Source organism: Labrus mixtus, chromosome 22, assembly GCF_963584025.1.
Source record: "Labrus mixtus chromosome 22, fLabMix1.1, whole genome shotgun sequence".
NCBI classification, from domain to species: domain Eukaryota; kingdom Metazoa; phylum Chordata; class Actinopteri; order Labriformes; family Labridae; genus Labrus; species Labrus mixtus.
Genome location: NC_083633.1, coordinates 12,912,171 through 12,927,491, shown reverse-complemented (window position 1 = coordinate 12,927,491; position 15,321 = coordinate 12,912,171). Strand labels below are relative to the sequence as shown.

The window sequence follows — 15,321 nt, the reverse complement described above, 5'->3', positions numbered from 1 at the left end:
TTCGTATTTGACGTGAAACACATATGACATGCATGAAAGTGTATGATATTTTATTACGTATTACTACAGTGCGATAATGAATCCAAACTTTGCGCCAACAACTGTAGTCTGCAATATCGAAACTAACTACATTTTTTTTTTCAATAACCTCAGTGCTCGGTATACGATTAACATGTCTGCAGTACACACGTCATCACTCCGCGTGTGTAAGAGTAAGTACATGCAGCCGAGCCTCACGGGTGTTAAAAACAATCCACTTTTCCTGATTAAAAAAAGAGACTCTAATGGCACCGACAGATCAAAAAACGAAACAAAGTCGTTTTACACGGAAAGATGGCAACTGGAAGAACAGAAAAAATAACCCTCAAGGTGTTAAGAAGAAATGGATCCCCGACAATAAATTGTTCGAGGGCAGCATTAAGGAAGGTAGGTTCATTTCGACACAACACTCAAAACACTATTAAGGAACAGCTGTTGAATAATGGATGAAATGTTTTATTTTATTAAATTCACCCTGCATTGATAAAGAGACAGTAAACAAAGCGACATCATCTACCTAATATCTGTTCATTTTATTAAACCCAAAGATAATAAAACTACAGATTTTGACTTTTTAAAATCTGTACTAGATCAGTCATAACTATCTTATTAGTTTGGGAATAATTTAAATCAAATTGTTAATAGCTTGTATTGATTTTTATCGTTTGTATTGCAGGGTAATCGTTTGATCCCTCGGTATAACTATGTTTTGTTTTTTTTCCAAAATATTTTTATTGAAAAAAAAATACAAAACGATATTTCCAATCACAGAAATACAATTTTCCTTTTTCCTTTTTTTTTTTTTTTTTTTTAAACATGTATGCATATGTACACACAGTCACATATACACATATAAAAAACAAAATAACCAAAAAACAAAGCAAAACAAAAACACTCTGATAAGAATGTAGAAGAAAATAATGAAATTAAATCCCAGAGTAAAGTGTCGGTATAACTATGTTAAATAAATGAGTATTTGAGGGTTTCTGATGTAAGAATCATGGGTAATATTAGTTTATTCCAACACCAGTATGATCATGTTGATAGCACTGATAATGATGAAGAATCTCTCTATATAAACCTGACATATCACGATGTGTCTTCTGGTTTCAGGTCAGGGGTTTGCTTTCAAGAGAAAGCAAAAAGTCCAACATGAGTACAACAAGCTGCTGCGGAAGGAACAGAGGAAGAACCTCGACTCTAAACCCCTCTACAAGGAGGAGTACCCAGAACACCTCAAACATCTGTACATGGCTGAGGCAGAGAAACTGAGAAATGAGGCCTGGACGAATAGAATGAACAGGAGTATACTGAGAATGAAAGGACAGGAGAAAGACGACGAAATCGACGACACGGCACACCAGAGTGAAGCTGCTGATCCGGGCCCAGAGGCGACTGGTGGATCTGAGGTCACGCAATCTGTCGCTGGGAACTCGGGAGTATCAGCAGCCCCCGAGAAAGAGAGGTGAGAGAGGTGTGGAGTCGCTGCTTTACAATGTAAATTTTACATAGATTCATCAGCCAGTTGATAATATAGCATCAACGCTACTTATTTTTGTTGTGTCATTATCTGAAATTTTAATTTATGAGAATATATTTATTTGGAAGTTTGGAGAAATGTTGCAGAAAACTAAAGAAATCATGTTCATTAACAAACCTGTGATTAGTAAAGACAGAGAAAAACATATTCTTGCATCTTTCTCAGAGCTTTAAAAAAAAACCCAGTTTAACAGCCATGTGGCCTCTAGGGGGAGCTGTATGACATTTAACAAATTGGTGCTGCTTGTGGTGCAACATTTGAACAATTAATTAAATAATATTGTTTCATATGTACCAGTAAATGTTTCATGTGTAGAAAGCTCAGATCAGTGGGGACAAAAAGCATCACATTCTGAACTCTTTAAAAACAACAAAGATTTTTTTTTTTAGCTTGACGTCATTTCAATTCATTCTAATTTTCTCTTGCAGTCTGCCAATCAGCAACCGCATGAGGAAAAAACTGCTGAAGAAGACATCCTACCAGAAGACCAAAGAGGAATTTGAAGCAGTCAGGGATAAACGGAAAAATAAGAGAGAGGTGAAAACATTGTGTTGTTTGTTGTTGACTATGAACGATAAGAAAAATGTGTTGTTTTTTTTCACCTCAGGTCACACTGCTGTCTGACTTTCTTCAATAAGTGAATCCTATTTGTATGAAAGATTAATTTTCATCTTCAGTGCCCTTGCCTGATTTTGCAAGGCATCCTAGAATAACAGAAATGTTACAATTGAATTCACAATAAATGAAAACGACAAATTTACAGGCAAAGGTTTTGAAAATCAACAACAGACGAGAGTTATACAATCTGGTTTAAACATCAGTAGCACGAGTGTTGACGTTTATGATCTTTTCTCTGCACATGAATCAGGGTTGTTGACGGTGCCTCCGAAACGGACCATGGTTCTCTCATGTGACACACTGTCTTGTTCTTCTGTTTATACCAGGAGTACCTGAAGAACAAGCAGCAGCGAGAAGAAGCCACCCAGAGGTACAAACAGAAGAAGGTGGAGACGTTCCAGATGCTGAGCAAGAAGACAAAGAAAGGACAGCCCAACCTGAACCTCCAGATGGAGTATTTGCTTCAAAAGATCCAAGGAGCAGGAAAATGACTCTCCAACCAGAGCTGAGGCTGAACTGTTCACGGGGAAAGAAAGTACCCTGCCTCTATTCGACTAGAGACTTTAAGGACTGTGTTTTTAACACTGACAACACTTTTATCTGTGATGCAATGGGTTGAATAAGTCGCTTTGCCTCTTTCCATTCACTGTATTTTTGTACCTAATGCTGGTGTGTGTTTTCATCTTCCACCACAAGAGGGCAGTGTAAGAAAAGGGTGGCAAATCTTTGAATCAATAAATCTTAAAAGTTCCCTGTAAAGTTCTTTAAGCGGCAGCAGCAGTGTGTTTTTATGTGTGTGTGTGTGTGTTTGTGTGTGTGTGTGTGTGTGTGTGTGTGTGTGTGTGTGTGTGTGTGTGTGTGTGTGTGTGTGTGTGTGTGTGTGTGTGTGTGTGTGTGTGTGTGTGTGTGTGTGTGTGTGTGTGTGTGTGTGTGTGTGTGTGTGTGTGTGTGTGTGTGTGTGTGTGTGTGTGTGTGTGTGTGTGTGTGTGTGTGTGTGTGTGTGTGTGTGTGTGTGTGTGTGTGTGTGTGTGTGTGTGTGTGTGTGTGTGTGTGTGTGTGTGTGTGTGTGTGTGTGTGTGTGTGTGTGTGTGTGTGTGTGTGTGTGTGTGTGTGTGTGTGTGTGTGTGTGTGTGTGTGGGCCCAAGCTGCGCTCTCCCTCCGGCTGCTTCCTCATGACATCACATGGTTGCAGAATGACTTCTCAAGCTTTCATCTGTGAGCCAAGACTTCCTAAACACAGAGCGCGCTCGGACCGCTGCTCTGTCGATGCCGACCGCGGGAAGAGGATTTAGTGTCTATGCGTACGTCGTTTTAGAAAGGTGAGACTTTTTCATTCTGTTGCTGGAGGTGAGTTTGTATTCCACAGCAGGGCATGTTGAGAAGAAAGACATTTTTGTATTTGCTGAAAAGGGAAGAACCAAATCTTTTCTCATTCTTCATACTTTCTAAAGAACACGATGGTGACATTTTTGTTAGGATGAGTGTGAAATAACTGAGCCCTGTGTGGGAAATTGTAACTTATGCGTACTTGAAAAGTTCCCTAAGAGAAGTTAAATGTATTTAATGTCTCATTATCACGTTCTAAACATCTAGTTTTAGATCTTGCATGTTTTGCTTTCATCTTAATGAACCTTTTTTTTTTCACTTTGACCTTAAAAATGAACATCTGCATCTCATATGTCACATGGTTCTCATTTGGAATTTGGAAGAGAGTTTTTAAAACCTCATTTAAAGTTGTAATAAAAAATGAAATCAAGACCTGTTGTTAGAGCACAGAGGGGATAAATTACAGCCCTGCGTTCTCCCACAGTCTTGTCGGCATTACACTGTCATGTGTTCTGTATGGCTGGGAATTAAGATAATCCTTTACACTGTGTTTACATACCTTTGAGTGTTTCTTGTTCTTGGCTCATTAGAAAGGGGAAGCACTGTGTGGTCGTAATAAGTGTGATACTGTTGCATTATTTTGAACACTTATGTAACAGTTTTGATTTAAAAAAAAGTCACCTTCCTCATGCATTAGTAATCAATTTTCTCTTGCCTTTTAGGAGCCTGCAAACAGTTCTGAGTTTATGTAAAAGCCAACAAAAAGTTATCACGCAATCTCACCATCTTCCTGCCTCTTGTCGTCATGACGACCGTACAAGCCCCAGAGCATTGGATACAGAGCCAGTAAGGAGGCCCTAATGTCTGATTTCACCCCTCACCCAAACTGAAATACATGCCGCTTACACCCCCAGCTGCTTAAGTGTAAGCCTTAAAAAAAAAGAAAAAGAGTCCCAGACATGGAGCAGGAGGAGGGCGGCCATGTGAATGGACTGAGCCTAGGGAGGAGGGGCTCAAAGTGGGGTCGAATCGCCCTGCTGGACAAGACCAAGGAGTTCTTCAGGACCTGCGATGTGGAGGGCAACGGCTTCATTACCCGCACCGACATGAGGGTTAGAGAAGAAGTGTGTGTGTGTGTGTGTGTGTGTGTGTGTGTGTGTGTGTGTGTGTGTGTGTGTGTGTGTGTGTGTGTGTGTGTGTGTGTGTGTGTGTGTGTGTGTGTGTGTGTGTGTGTGTGTGTGTGTGTGTGTGTGTGTGTGTGTGTGTGTGTGTGTGTGTGTGTGTGTGTGTGTGTGTGTGTGTGTGTGTGTGTGTGTGTGTGTGTGTGTGTGTGTGTGTGTGTGTGTGTGTGTGTGTGTGTGTGTGTGTGTGTGTGTGTGTGTGTGTGTGTGTGTGTGTGTGTGTGTGTGTGTGTGTGTGTGTGTGTGTGTGTGTGTGTGTGTGTGTGTGTCTCTTGAAGTTGAAGTGGGGATTATATTGATTATTTTCTTAAAGATACATTTGCAACACAGTTTTAATCGATGAATCATTAGGTCAAGTTTGTCTCAGGGCAAGTGGCCTAGTTGCCAGGTTGCCATTGGCAACTGTGCCAAGAAATTGGTGAACAGGTAGGAAATGGGTTGCCAAGTTCACAGTTAACAGGATAGTTAGTGATTCTTGATTTACTAAAGTTTAATATTAAAAGTGATGTCAAGGTCATATTTACCGTGTTGACATTGACAGCGATTTTGCAAAAATGTCAATCAAAGGCAGGAAACTGGTTGTCAAGTTTTCGAGTTTATTCGAAAACTGATTATGGTAATGATTACTTTCCAAAAGACATATCTACTGGATGGAAGCCCTAAGCAGACATTCATCCATACATTTAAATTCACTCCATTTTCTTGCCATGTTGATGTTTTTCAAGATTTCATCTTATTCGTCTTTTTTTTTATCTCCGATAAAAGCTCTAGTTTCCCAATGGTTCATATCTAATTTCATATCTAAAGACCTGAGAAATGGAGTATATTAAAATGTATGTATGCATGTCCTCTTAGGGCTTCCGTACTACTGAACACTTTGACTCAATCAATCAATGAATCCCAACTCATGCCACAACTTTGGAAAATGGCAATCAAACTTAGAGAGTTAATGTTTATTTCTTTCTTAAAGATCAATCCACTGACTATTTTTAATCAATAAATGATTTGCTCATGAGTTCTTAGATATCAAACCAATGTTTGGTCACCACAGTTATGGTTGCTAGGTTGCCATTGGAAGCTGTTTGTAGAAATTGGAAAATTTTAAGATAAGGGATTGGTCGGCAAGTCTTGGGAGAAAATGTCAACAAATAATTTGACTTTGTTTGCAATCAGTGGCAATAACTTTTTTTTGTGCCATCCATATATTGAAAATAGGCAAAGCACCCCAAATAAAATAAAACAAGTATTATTTGGCAACCAAAAGCCAATGCTTAGTTGCAAACCTGGCAACAACAAGTGTTAAGCCCCATCCCGTGACAATGCATAAATGCTTTTAATTGAAATTGGTTGTAAACCAAAACACATTAATTTAAGACAAAAAAATAGAATTATCCAAATTTTAGAGGCTGGGACGAGCACATTTTAAGTATTTAATCTTTTCAGCCACCAAAAGAGTTGCTGTTCTATCTCTCTTCTTATTCTTTCTTTTAGTGCTTTCCTTTCGTTTTGCTTTCCTACACACACTCACTTCTTTAATGTCCCGCCATTCTTTCCTTTAAAATGCATGGATTGCTCTGCCAATGCATTGAGCCTCCACTAGGAAGAACAAAAGGTAAATGGCTCTTTTACCTCCATCATGAAGTAGTGTCCTGCAGTGAACAGAAGCAGGAACACTTAGTATCTCTGTAGCTGCTTTCGCTTGATTCTGTGATGTTTTTTTCCTGTTACATCACCTTTGTTAAAGAAGCACTTCACCCACTCAACACTCTCACACGGCCAATGAAGCACCATTGATGGAAATGTTTATCAGCATAGGTTCAGCTCACTCGCACACCAAAAAAAAAAAAACATCTACTCTCGGAACAATACACACACGCCTCTTCAAAGCGCTAACAATGTCCAAGCTTTGTTGTCGGTTAATTAGGACGGAGCCCTTGTGAGCATCACGCCTTTTGTTACTGTTGTTTGTGTAGAGCGTTTCCAAGAAAAGCTTTGCACAGTGAAACATAAATCAGCCACAGGGTGCCAGTGTTTATCCTGGTTGATTTATAACAATGCAGGGCCGATATTGCTGTCATTTAATTTTTTTGGTTACATTTATTGATTTATATAAGAGTTATGGTCTTTCACAAGTTACTCTCCAGTTGTCTGTCACGTGTTGTGTTTTCTTTTTACTGATGAATCCTGTTCAGTTCAGCTTAGTATAAAAACAATTTTAATGATCTGTGTGTTTGTGTTTTTCCTGGCAGAGACTCCACAGAGAGCTGCCGCTGTCTGCAGAGGAGCTGGAGGATGTGTTTGACTCTCTGGATAAAGACCACGCTGGTTACCTCACCCTGGAGGCATTTTCCTCTGGATTCAGTAGGTTTCCTGCTCTCTGAGGCCTTCTGCATGTTTTTTCTAAAGCATTATCAAACCTGGATAAAAATACATTCAAGTGTGGCATAAAGTAAAGCCATTACAGTCATTAACTCAGAAAGTAGCCTTTATGGATAAGCATGTTTTGCCATTTATTTTATGATTGATAAAAGCTGAGTCATTTTCATGATCAATACATTTTTTATTTAGGGACATTTTTTGCTCACAAGCTAAAGTGCTAAACACAATATTTTTGTTTTGGAAATAAACTAATGTGAAGATGGTATTGATAAAAAAAAAAAAACGCTGCTGCCACTCTTAAAATAATTTTTACTTCTATCAAAGTCAATTTTAGCATCGCTGTGAATTTTGTAAAAATAAAAGTCAATGAACTGACATGTCACAAAATACAGTCTTTGCTAACATTCGCTAGCATTAGCCCTCCTAAGCTTTACTTTCAACAATTGCAGGGCCAGTGGATTTAAGACTGTTAGCATGTATTTCTCACACTTGTAAATAAGGTTTCCATTAGCTAAATCTTTAGCCTACATTTAACACTTCTTATTCATTTGGTGTCCTTTTCACTTAGAAGTAAAAGTGCTGCACAATTAAAGACTACATGTAGTCTCGCTATATATTATGGAAATGTACCCTCAGGCTAACGCTAATGTCCAGATGCTATTGGTGTATAAATGCTGCTGCCATCCTTTTAACATCATCTTGTGGGTGTATGTTAGGTCAGTTTCTGCATGGCCGGAGGATTTCTGTGACTGACGACCAAAACCAGGCCCCAGGCTCTGTCTTTAGGGCCAAAGAGGCGTTTTATCAGAGCCAATGGGAAGCCAAGCTGTCAGGAGTGGAAGACGAGGAAGAGAGGCACTTCTGTATGCTGCTGGAAAGCCTGGGGGCCATTAATGTGTTCGAAGAGTGAGTATAATCACTGTGTTAACATGCCCCGTGTCTTCAACAATCTGCACTGCACAATATTAACACTGAGATGAGGGTTTATTTTAGCTTGCTGTGTTTTCTCCTTGTCTGACTCGGCAGTCCAGGCGAGGTGCGAAGTCTTTGGGCTCAGCTCCGGCGAGATGAGCCTCACCTCCTGTCCAATTTTGAAGAGTTCCTGGCCAGGGTCACCCACCAGATCAAAGACGCCCATCAGGAGAAGAAGGAGATGGAGAGCGCCCTCCAAAGGTAGCCAGACCCTACTGTAATGATAAAACAACAAGAAACTGTATCACTCTCCAGTTGCTCTTTCTGCCTCTACATGTAAAAGACAAGATGTACAAAGAAGAAAATTCAGTGCAGGAAGAGGGGAGTGTGGATTAAAGGAGATATTTCCTATTTGGTTCAAGCACTTAAAGCATCTGTCAGTGATATAACGGTAGATTTGTTTGTTTGAGATTGTTTTCATGGAATTACCTGCAATTCTCTGTAAAACAAACTCCTTCATCCATGTCACAGGACCATTAATCTGAAGTCTGACCCTCCCCCCCATGCATTTATGCCATGTGTGAACATGTGAAAATAAGCATGAGTCAGTATATTTAATCGATTAATACCTAAGAGATGTAGAGTGTTAAAAGTTAATGTAAAAGTCCAGAGGGAGTGTCAGAGGGATTTAGGTTTTTGTAGAACGTACATTTATGATAGTCTTCCCACGGTACTGCATGGTACAGCTTATGTTCTCTCTGGACTTTACTAATTGGCTGTTTGGGTCTTAACTATTGTCAGAGGGGACGTACATACCAGTCAGTATTCTTTTGAAAATCAAACCCAGTCACTGCATGTGTTTGTGTGTGTTCCTGTGTTTACATGTTGTTACAGGCACATGAGGTACAACACAACCTTAAGCTCAAGAAGTAGACAACAAAGCTGTTCTGTTCCTGGATATATTATTATGTCACACATCCTGTTTTTCCCTGATCGACCTTCATGATCGACTATACCGTTGAGTACCGTCTCTGTCTTTGCAGGAGGGCTGCAACACATGACAGCGAGATCAGGAATTTATACGAAGAGATGGAAGCGCAGATCAAGAATGAGAAAGAGAGGCTGCTTCTAAAGGTACAGGAACTCAAAGACGGACAAAAACTCCATAAAATACAGAAACACTCCAACACACCAAGCTCCAACGTAACAGCACAGCACTGAACAGCCTAATTGAAGTAAATATAACCTTAAAGAGAGACATCTTACTCAGGCTGAGTATATTAGGATCTGAAATCCAGAACGTTGTCAAGACTTTGTTTTCTGCAGAAGTCTCAGTCCACTCTGCAGTGATTGTGATGACTATTGAATTATTTTTTAAAACAAAAGGTCCAATATTGACTCACTGGATTTAATGCAACCTTTTCACTTTTTTTTTGTCTGGATGGCGATTACAAACAAAGTTTCAATCAGGGCCATCACTTTTAGAGGCATTTACCAGATAATTCTGACATTACAACTGGTTTCAAGCTAATAGTGGTCCGATGTGCAACTAGTGATAACTTGAATCCTCTCTTGGACTTCCAAATGTATCCTACTTTTCCTCCTGTGAGGAGCTGTTCACTGGTTATGGAAAAAACTGAAATAAATACTGACGACTCTTGATGACCTTCAAAAGCTAACGAGAGCATCAGCAACAAGATTGGTGATTTCTATATTGTAATGTTTTTAAAGGCTATCGTAGGTGTCAGACGAGGAGGCTGCCAAAACAATCCTTATGTATATTACATGACATGATTTGGACTGTTAAAGGAATGAAGATTGAGATTTAGCATCAGAAAAGACTACATGCACATGTACAAATCAAGATAAGCAAAGAGATAAGAGGCATCGCTTAGTCCAACAAGTTCCTCACAGGAGCTTTAAATTCTGAATTTGACATAAATGATTTGCAATCTAGATGTTACAGTGTCATATTTTCAACTTTTGAGAAGAAAAAGTTATTTTTTTATGTCCAAATGCATCTCTGGAGATGTCTTCTACCTGAATCATTCGCCTGCTCATGATCTCAACCGTTCTGTTTTTTCCGGCCGTGCAGGACTCTGAGCGTCTACAGTTTCGCAGTCAGGAACTGGAGGTCCAGCTGTCGTCAAAGGAGAAAGAGCTGGAATATCTTTTCCAGAAGCAGAAGAGAGTGAGTCTCATGAATTGAGTTGAATTAAAACCATTTTTAGATATTAAACATCATATTCAATAAGAGAGAAAATGCATTTAAAAAATAACTTAGAGATACATCTTTAAAGAAAAATCCATATCAGAATGTGTGTACATGGTATTAGTCATTCCCTCAAGATTACCAGCATTATCGGGCGGGGTTTAAACGGCAGCCACACAGTCTCATTCCCACTGTAAATATGCTTTAAGTACCCTCCTACAGCATTCCTGTGAATATTCCTCTCTCTCTCTCTCTCTCTCTCTCTCTCTCTCGCTGCAGTTAGAGCTCCAGTGTCGGGATCTGAACAGTGAGAAGCAGGAGAGCCACGTGGAGAACGTCAAGCTGAAGATGACCAACGATGAGCTGTCCCGTGCGCTGGAGGGCACCAGCCAGGAGCTGACGCTGGCACAGGAGCAGCTGGCCATGCTGCAGGAGCAGGCTGCCCGGCTGCAGCAGGAGAAAGAGATGTGGGTATACATGCTTAATGCACGCTACATTTTCAAAATAAATGTGCTGTGTTTTCTTGATTCTAGACTGTATCCAAGGTATGCCAACATTTACTTATTCCAATCGTTACTCTGAATGAAGTTTAAAAAAAGTGAAAGCTTAAAGCTCCTTTGAGGAACTTTCATTTTGTGTCTGTCTATTTTGGCGCCCCCCTGTGGACAAAGCAGTATGACTCGAGTCTTTTCTAATTTTGCCCCATGCATGTTTACATTGTTTTTCTGACCAAAAAAATCTATTTTATTTACCCCAAATCTCATCCCTCCTTATTTTCAATGTGTTTCTGGCGCTAAACATTTTGAAGTCGGATGTTCTGCAGCTTGCTTTGAAAAGTGATAAAAGATTGTCATTTTCTCATTTCAGGGAAATGTACAGAATAACAGAGGGGCTGCAGAGAGAGAAGCAAAGTCTCATGAAGCAGCTTGATCTCCTCAGGTAACGATGAGGACATCCCATGAGCGCACACTAAACCTGTGCAGCAGTTAGTCTTAATCGTTTTTTGGCTTTTAGCTCACTCCTGATTGGATACAAATCTGGTTCTTACTTTTTTCCCCCCCGCCTCATTGCTTTGGCTTTCCACGGCAGATTCCATCTCTCTAATTAATTTCTCTTTTTAATCCTCCCAGAGAGATGAACAAGCATTTAAAAGATGAGCGAGACATATGCTGCGGAGTAGTGAGTATATATTCTAGCTTTCTTGCAGCAGCATCTGCCGTTGTCCTAACTGATCGATTAACAAAACAAAAAAACATGCCTCCTTTTCGTTCGAAATTAGCCTCGGAGCTCCCTCAGAAAGAAGCAGAAGCAGAGAGCAGGCCTCGCCGACATGTTTGATGACACCAGCCAGCTGCTGAGGAGGTACTCTTTAACACTAATCATCTCTGTTAGAGTGTCTCCTGAGTGACAAAGGAGGCTTGGTGTGATGTGAAAATCATGTGTTAAAGAGGGAAAAACAGAGGATACCTGATTCTATTCACTGAAACAAATTAACACTTTTGGTTTGGATGAGACTAAAATCAGAAACATTGAGTGCTTCAGCCTCCAGATTTGCAGCTCAAACAAGTGAATTGACCCGGTATATCCTCTTGTTTCTCCTCTTGTTTTTTGAAGAGCCCCACTCTTGGTGGATGGGTCCTACCAGTCTCTGGAGGCCTTGCCTATAGAGCACCTTCAAATCGTGTTTGTTGCTTCCTCCTCCAGCAGTGAGGACGACACAACCGCCATCGCCCAGTCCTACGCTAGCACTGTTAGCGCTCCTGTGTGCCAGCAGCGGCCTGCGGCGAAGAAGAACTCTGGTTTAACCAACGGCCACTCCAACCATGCTCCGAGCAAGGCCAACGATGTGAGAGCAAAGGCTAAAAAATCTCCCATCAAGGTGACCGCCGCGAAGAGGACGACGGGGAAAGGCAGGGAGAGAGCCAAAAGGACAGATGTTGAGAAGAAGGCGGGCGTAGAAGAGGAGGTTTTGGACTCCCCTCCGGACGGGTGGCCCCTACGACGAGTCATCTCCATCGAGGAGGACCACCTGCCCCACCTGCTCCTCGGAGGGCCTCAGCCTTTGCTGCACCAGCTCAGCGAGGAGGACGACGAAGTGGACGAGAGGGGAGGGGAAGAGGAAGCTCAGAGTGACTTTGAAACGAGCGTCGCCGTCACGGCAGACGCCGCTGGCAACCTGTCCTCGAGTCCCGCCTTGCCCCCCGTGCCGGTAGAGAACTCTCCAGCGAGGAAACACAGCTTCAACCGGGCGAAAAGGACGCCCATGTCTCCAAGAGGACAGCCAGTCGGGAAGGAAACCCAGCAAGTGCGTCCCAACATGTAGAGCTTTAAATATGCCTTAAAATGTAACTTAAATATGTCATAACCAGCGTACTGTATTACATGTGCTGTCTTTCTGCCTTTGCCTGTTTTTCAGAAGGTAAAAGAAGGAGCTCTGTTTGTCCCAGACCGCCTCTTTAAAGTGGTTCTGGTTGGAAACTCAAGTGTAGGCAAGACGTCCCTGCTCCGCTCCTTCTGTGAGGGCCGTTTCCAATCTACCACAACTGCTACTGTGGGTGAGAAGAGAAACAGTGTCATGATATTATTGTGGGTCTGTTGGGTGTTAGAGGCTTGTTTTGTGTGTGTGTGTGTGTGTTTTTTTTTTATGTGTGGATGCTAACACGGAGGAATCGGAGGGTGACTAAGCATCACATGAAAGGGCTTGTGAAGTCACACTGCCTGTCTTAGAGCCCTGGCACACATTGTACTACAGATTATGTCACCTCTGATGAATGTTTTTTTTTTCCCTCTCTCCTCGCTTTCATCTTTTCCCAGCCCTTGCTTGAGCCTAGTTATCTCCACTTTGTTCCCCATTTTTCCTCTGAACTGAGGCACAGACAGTATGATGCCTCGCTAAGCCCCCCTTGTGGCCATTCTTGACAAAAAAACAAAGAGAGAAGTGGGGGCCCATATTTCCCAATCCAAGCAGTAAAAAAAAACAATCATCTCACTATCTCATTTTCATATCAAACATAATGAGGATCTTTTTTCAGGTATCGACTACAGTGTAAAGACACTAACCCTGGACAATATGCAGGTGGCCATCCAGCTGTGGGACACAGCGGGTCAAGAGAGGTACATTTATTTTTTTTGTTTGTAAAACAAGTGCAGAATATTTATCTTTCCATAAAACTTTGAGAATTATCAAAATCAACAAAACCGCACAATTTTTCATCAAATAACTGGGTTGCGATTTTCATGAAGAACCACTGCTATTATATAAATGATATCACAGTAGTAGTAGAATTCAGTTTAACTTGTAACACATAACAATCAAAGTTTCTAGTGTTTAGTAAGTGACAGTTAAACTCTCTCTTCACTGCAGGTTCCGCAGCATAACCAAGCAGTTCTTCCGCAAGGCAGACGGTGTCGTGTTGATGTATGACATCACTGTGGAGGACAGCTTCTGGGCTGTGCAGCCATGGCTGAACAATGTCCAGGTCTGACTTTTTGGCCATGAAAACGTCCTCTGCTGCTTTCGTTTTCTTACTTTACTTCTTTATTTGAAGCTTTACTATAGTCTTTTAAGGTCATCATCATTTGTAGTCTTTGCAAAAATGTTACAATTTCCACTTGTGTCTTTTTTTTAACTTGAATTTGTTTCTGATGTCTTGGTAAACGACGGTTAATCTGATGATGTATAACTCAATTACTTCCTGTAGTAAACAACTGGACTACTGTTTTTTGCAGGAAGCAGCAGGAGAAGGCGTCCCTATCCTCCTTTTGGGCAACAAAATGGACATGGATGGCCAGAGGCAGGTTTCTTTCAGAGTAGCTGAGCAGCTGGCTTATGTGAGTTTTACTCAGAGCTTGTGAATTGGCTTTCTCATCCTCGTCATGAGAATACCAACAAGATTAGTGAACAAAATAACCTTGAATTAACCGTTACTTTCTGTGAATTGTGTGCAGGAAAACAGGGTGATCTTCTTTGAGGTCAGTGCCTACACGGGCAAGAATGTGACTGAGTCGCTGACGCACCTGGCCAGGTAAAATCAATTATTCAATCACATCCTTTTTATCTGTTGACACTTAAATATACGTATAGAGACTCATTTAAATATATACGTATAGAGACCCATTTAAATATATGTATAGAGACCCATTTAAATATATGTATAGAGACCCATCGTTTATCCACCATGTGCAAGCCCTTGGCAAAAGTAGCACAAATAAAGCGTTCTTTAAATAGGCAGAAACCCTGAACAGAACCAGACTCATTAAGCAACCATCTGTCAGGACCAGCTGGGCATAGTGGGTCAAAAAGAGAGAGGAACCTTAAGAAAGCTTAAGAAAACCTTTATATTCACTCGCTTAGGTGGTCAGATACAAGTCTGAGCTAGCCCTAACAGTAAGCATGATCAAGGGAAGTTTTTTGGAGACTCTAGGGGCCACAAGCAGACCTGCATTTTGTCAACTGTACATATATATAAAAAAAACAATATAATCACAAATAATGTTGACCCACTGCAAGCTAAAGAGAAACATCAGACACATGAGGATAATATTGCTATTTGTCATGAAATTCATCTGCTTATTTGTTCTCTCTGTGTCTCAGAGTGTTAATTCAGCAGGAAGACCGGGTGAGAGAGAAAACAGTCATCCTCAGTAACCAGCCCATCAAGAAGAAAGCCTGCTGCAAGTAAAGTGCTGCTCTGTTCTAGAGTGCGGACATTATATTTGTGGTATTTAAAGACGGAAAAAGAAAGCATTCTAGGACCATATCGTGGAGTGAAATTGTGAAGTCTTCATTTTATCCGGAGAGTCGACACATTTGAAATGAGGGAGTGTTGCCCGCAAGAACGTGAAACCATCTGTCGAGCTTAAACGACGAGGCTCAAGAGAAGGAGCTCGTCTGCAACATTTCTTGTAAATAAAATCCCAGTAGTGCTGTTTATAAGATTTGGAATACAAATATATCCTGTATTATAATTTATTTCAATGACAAACTTAACCCGAGACAATAATCATTAATATACCGTAGTTTGTTTTTTCATAACTGAATAATAGCTTTCTAGTTTTAATTTTCAGAATGTATTGGGTGTAGAAAATTCAAATTAATTAAATGAACTAAACTA

General features: G+C 40.8%; 2 protein-coding genes across 6 annotated transcripts; both read left to right on the top strand.

Annotated features, from left to right (window-relative positions):
- The first annotated feature begins 178 nt into the window (after positions 1–178).
- ccdc59 (coiled-coil domain containing 59) lies at positions 179–2,948 on the top strand. Its single transcript, XM_061030355.1, has 4 exons — positions 179–426; positions 1,153–1,504; positions 2,008–2,116; positions 2,524–2,948. The coding sequence occupies exons 1-4, from the start codon at positions 285–287 to the stop codon at positions 2,686–2,688; spliced, it is 768 nt and encodes a 255-aa protein (XP_060886338.1). The 5' UTR covers positions 179–284; the 3' UTR covers positions 2,689–2,948.
- Positions 2,949–3,192: 244 nt separating this feature from the next.
- On the top strand, positions 3,193–15,321 carry cracr2ab (calcium release activated channel regulator 2Ab). 5 transcript variants are annotated; one of them, XM_061029734.1, is made up of 18 exons: positions 3,196–3,516; positions 4,246–4,635; positions 6,954–7,065; positions 7,800–7,989; positions 8,110–8,256; positions 9,039–9,129; positions 10,091–10,186; positions 10,487–10,674; positions 11,075–11,146; positions 11,338–11,386; positions 11,487–11,569; positions 11,822–12,512; positions 12,624–12,762; positions 13,240–13,321; positions 13,572–13,686; positions 13,937–14,038; positions 14,156–14,267; positions 14,342–14,787. In XM_061029734.1, the coding sequence occupies exons 2-17, from the start codon at positions 4,483–4,485 to the stop codon at positions 14,234–14,236; spliced, it is 2,391 nt and encodes a 796-aa protein (XP_060885717.1). In that variant the 5' UTR covers positions 3,196–3,516; positions 4,246–4,482; the 3' UTR covers positions 14,237–14,267; positions 14,342–14,787. The 5 variants fall into 5 exon arrangements, 4 of the variants coding, with proteins under 4 accessions (XP_060885717.1, XP_060885715.1, XP_060885716.1 ...); XM_061029732.1 differs by lacking the exon at positions 14,342–14,787 and adding an exon at positions 14,802–15,321 and having other exon boundaries at positions 3,198–3,516; positions 14,156–14,232; XM_061029733.1 differs by lacking the exon at positions 14,342–14,787 and adding an exon at positions 14,802–15,321 and having other exon boundaries at positions 3,198–3,544; positions 14,156–14,232.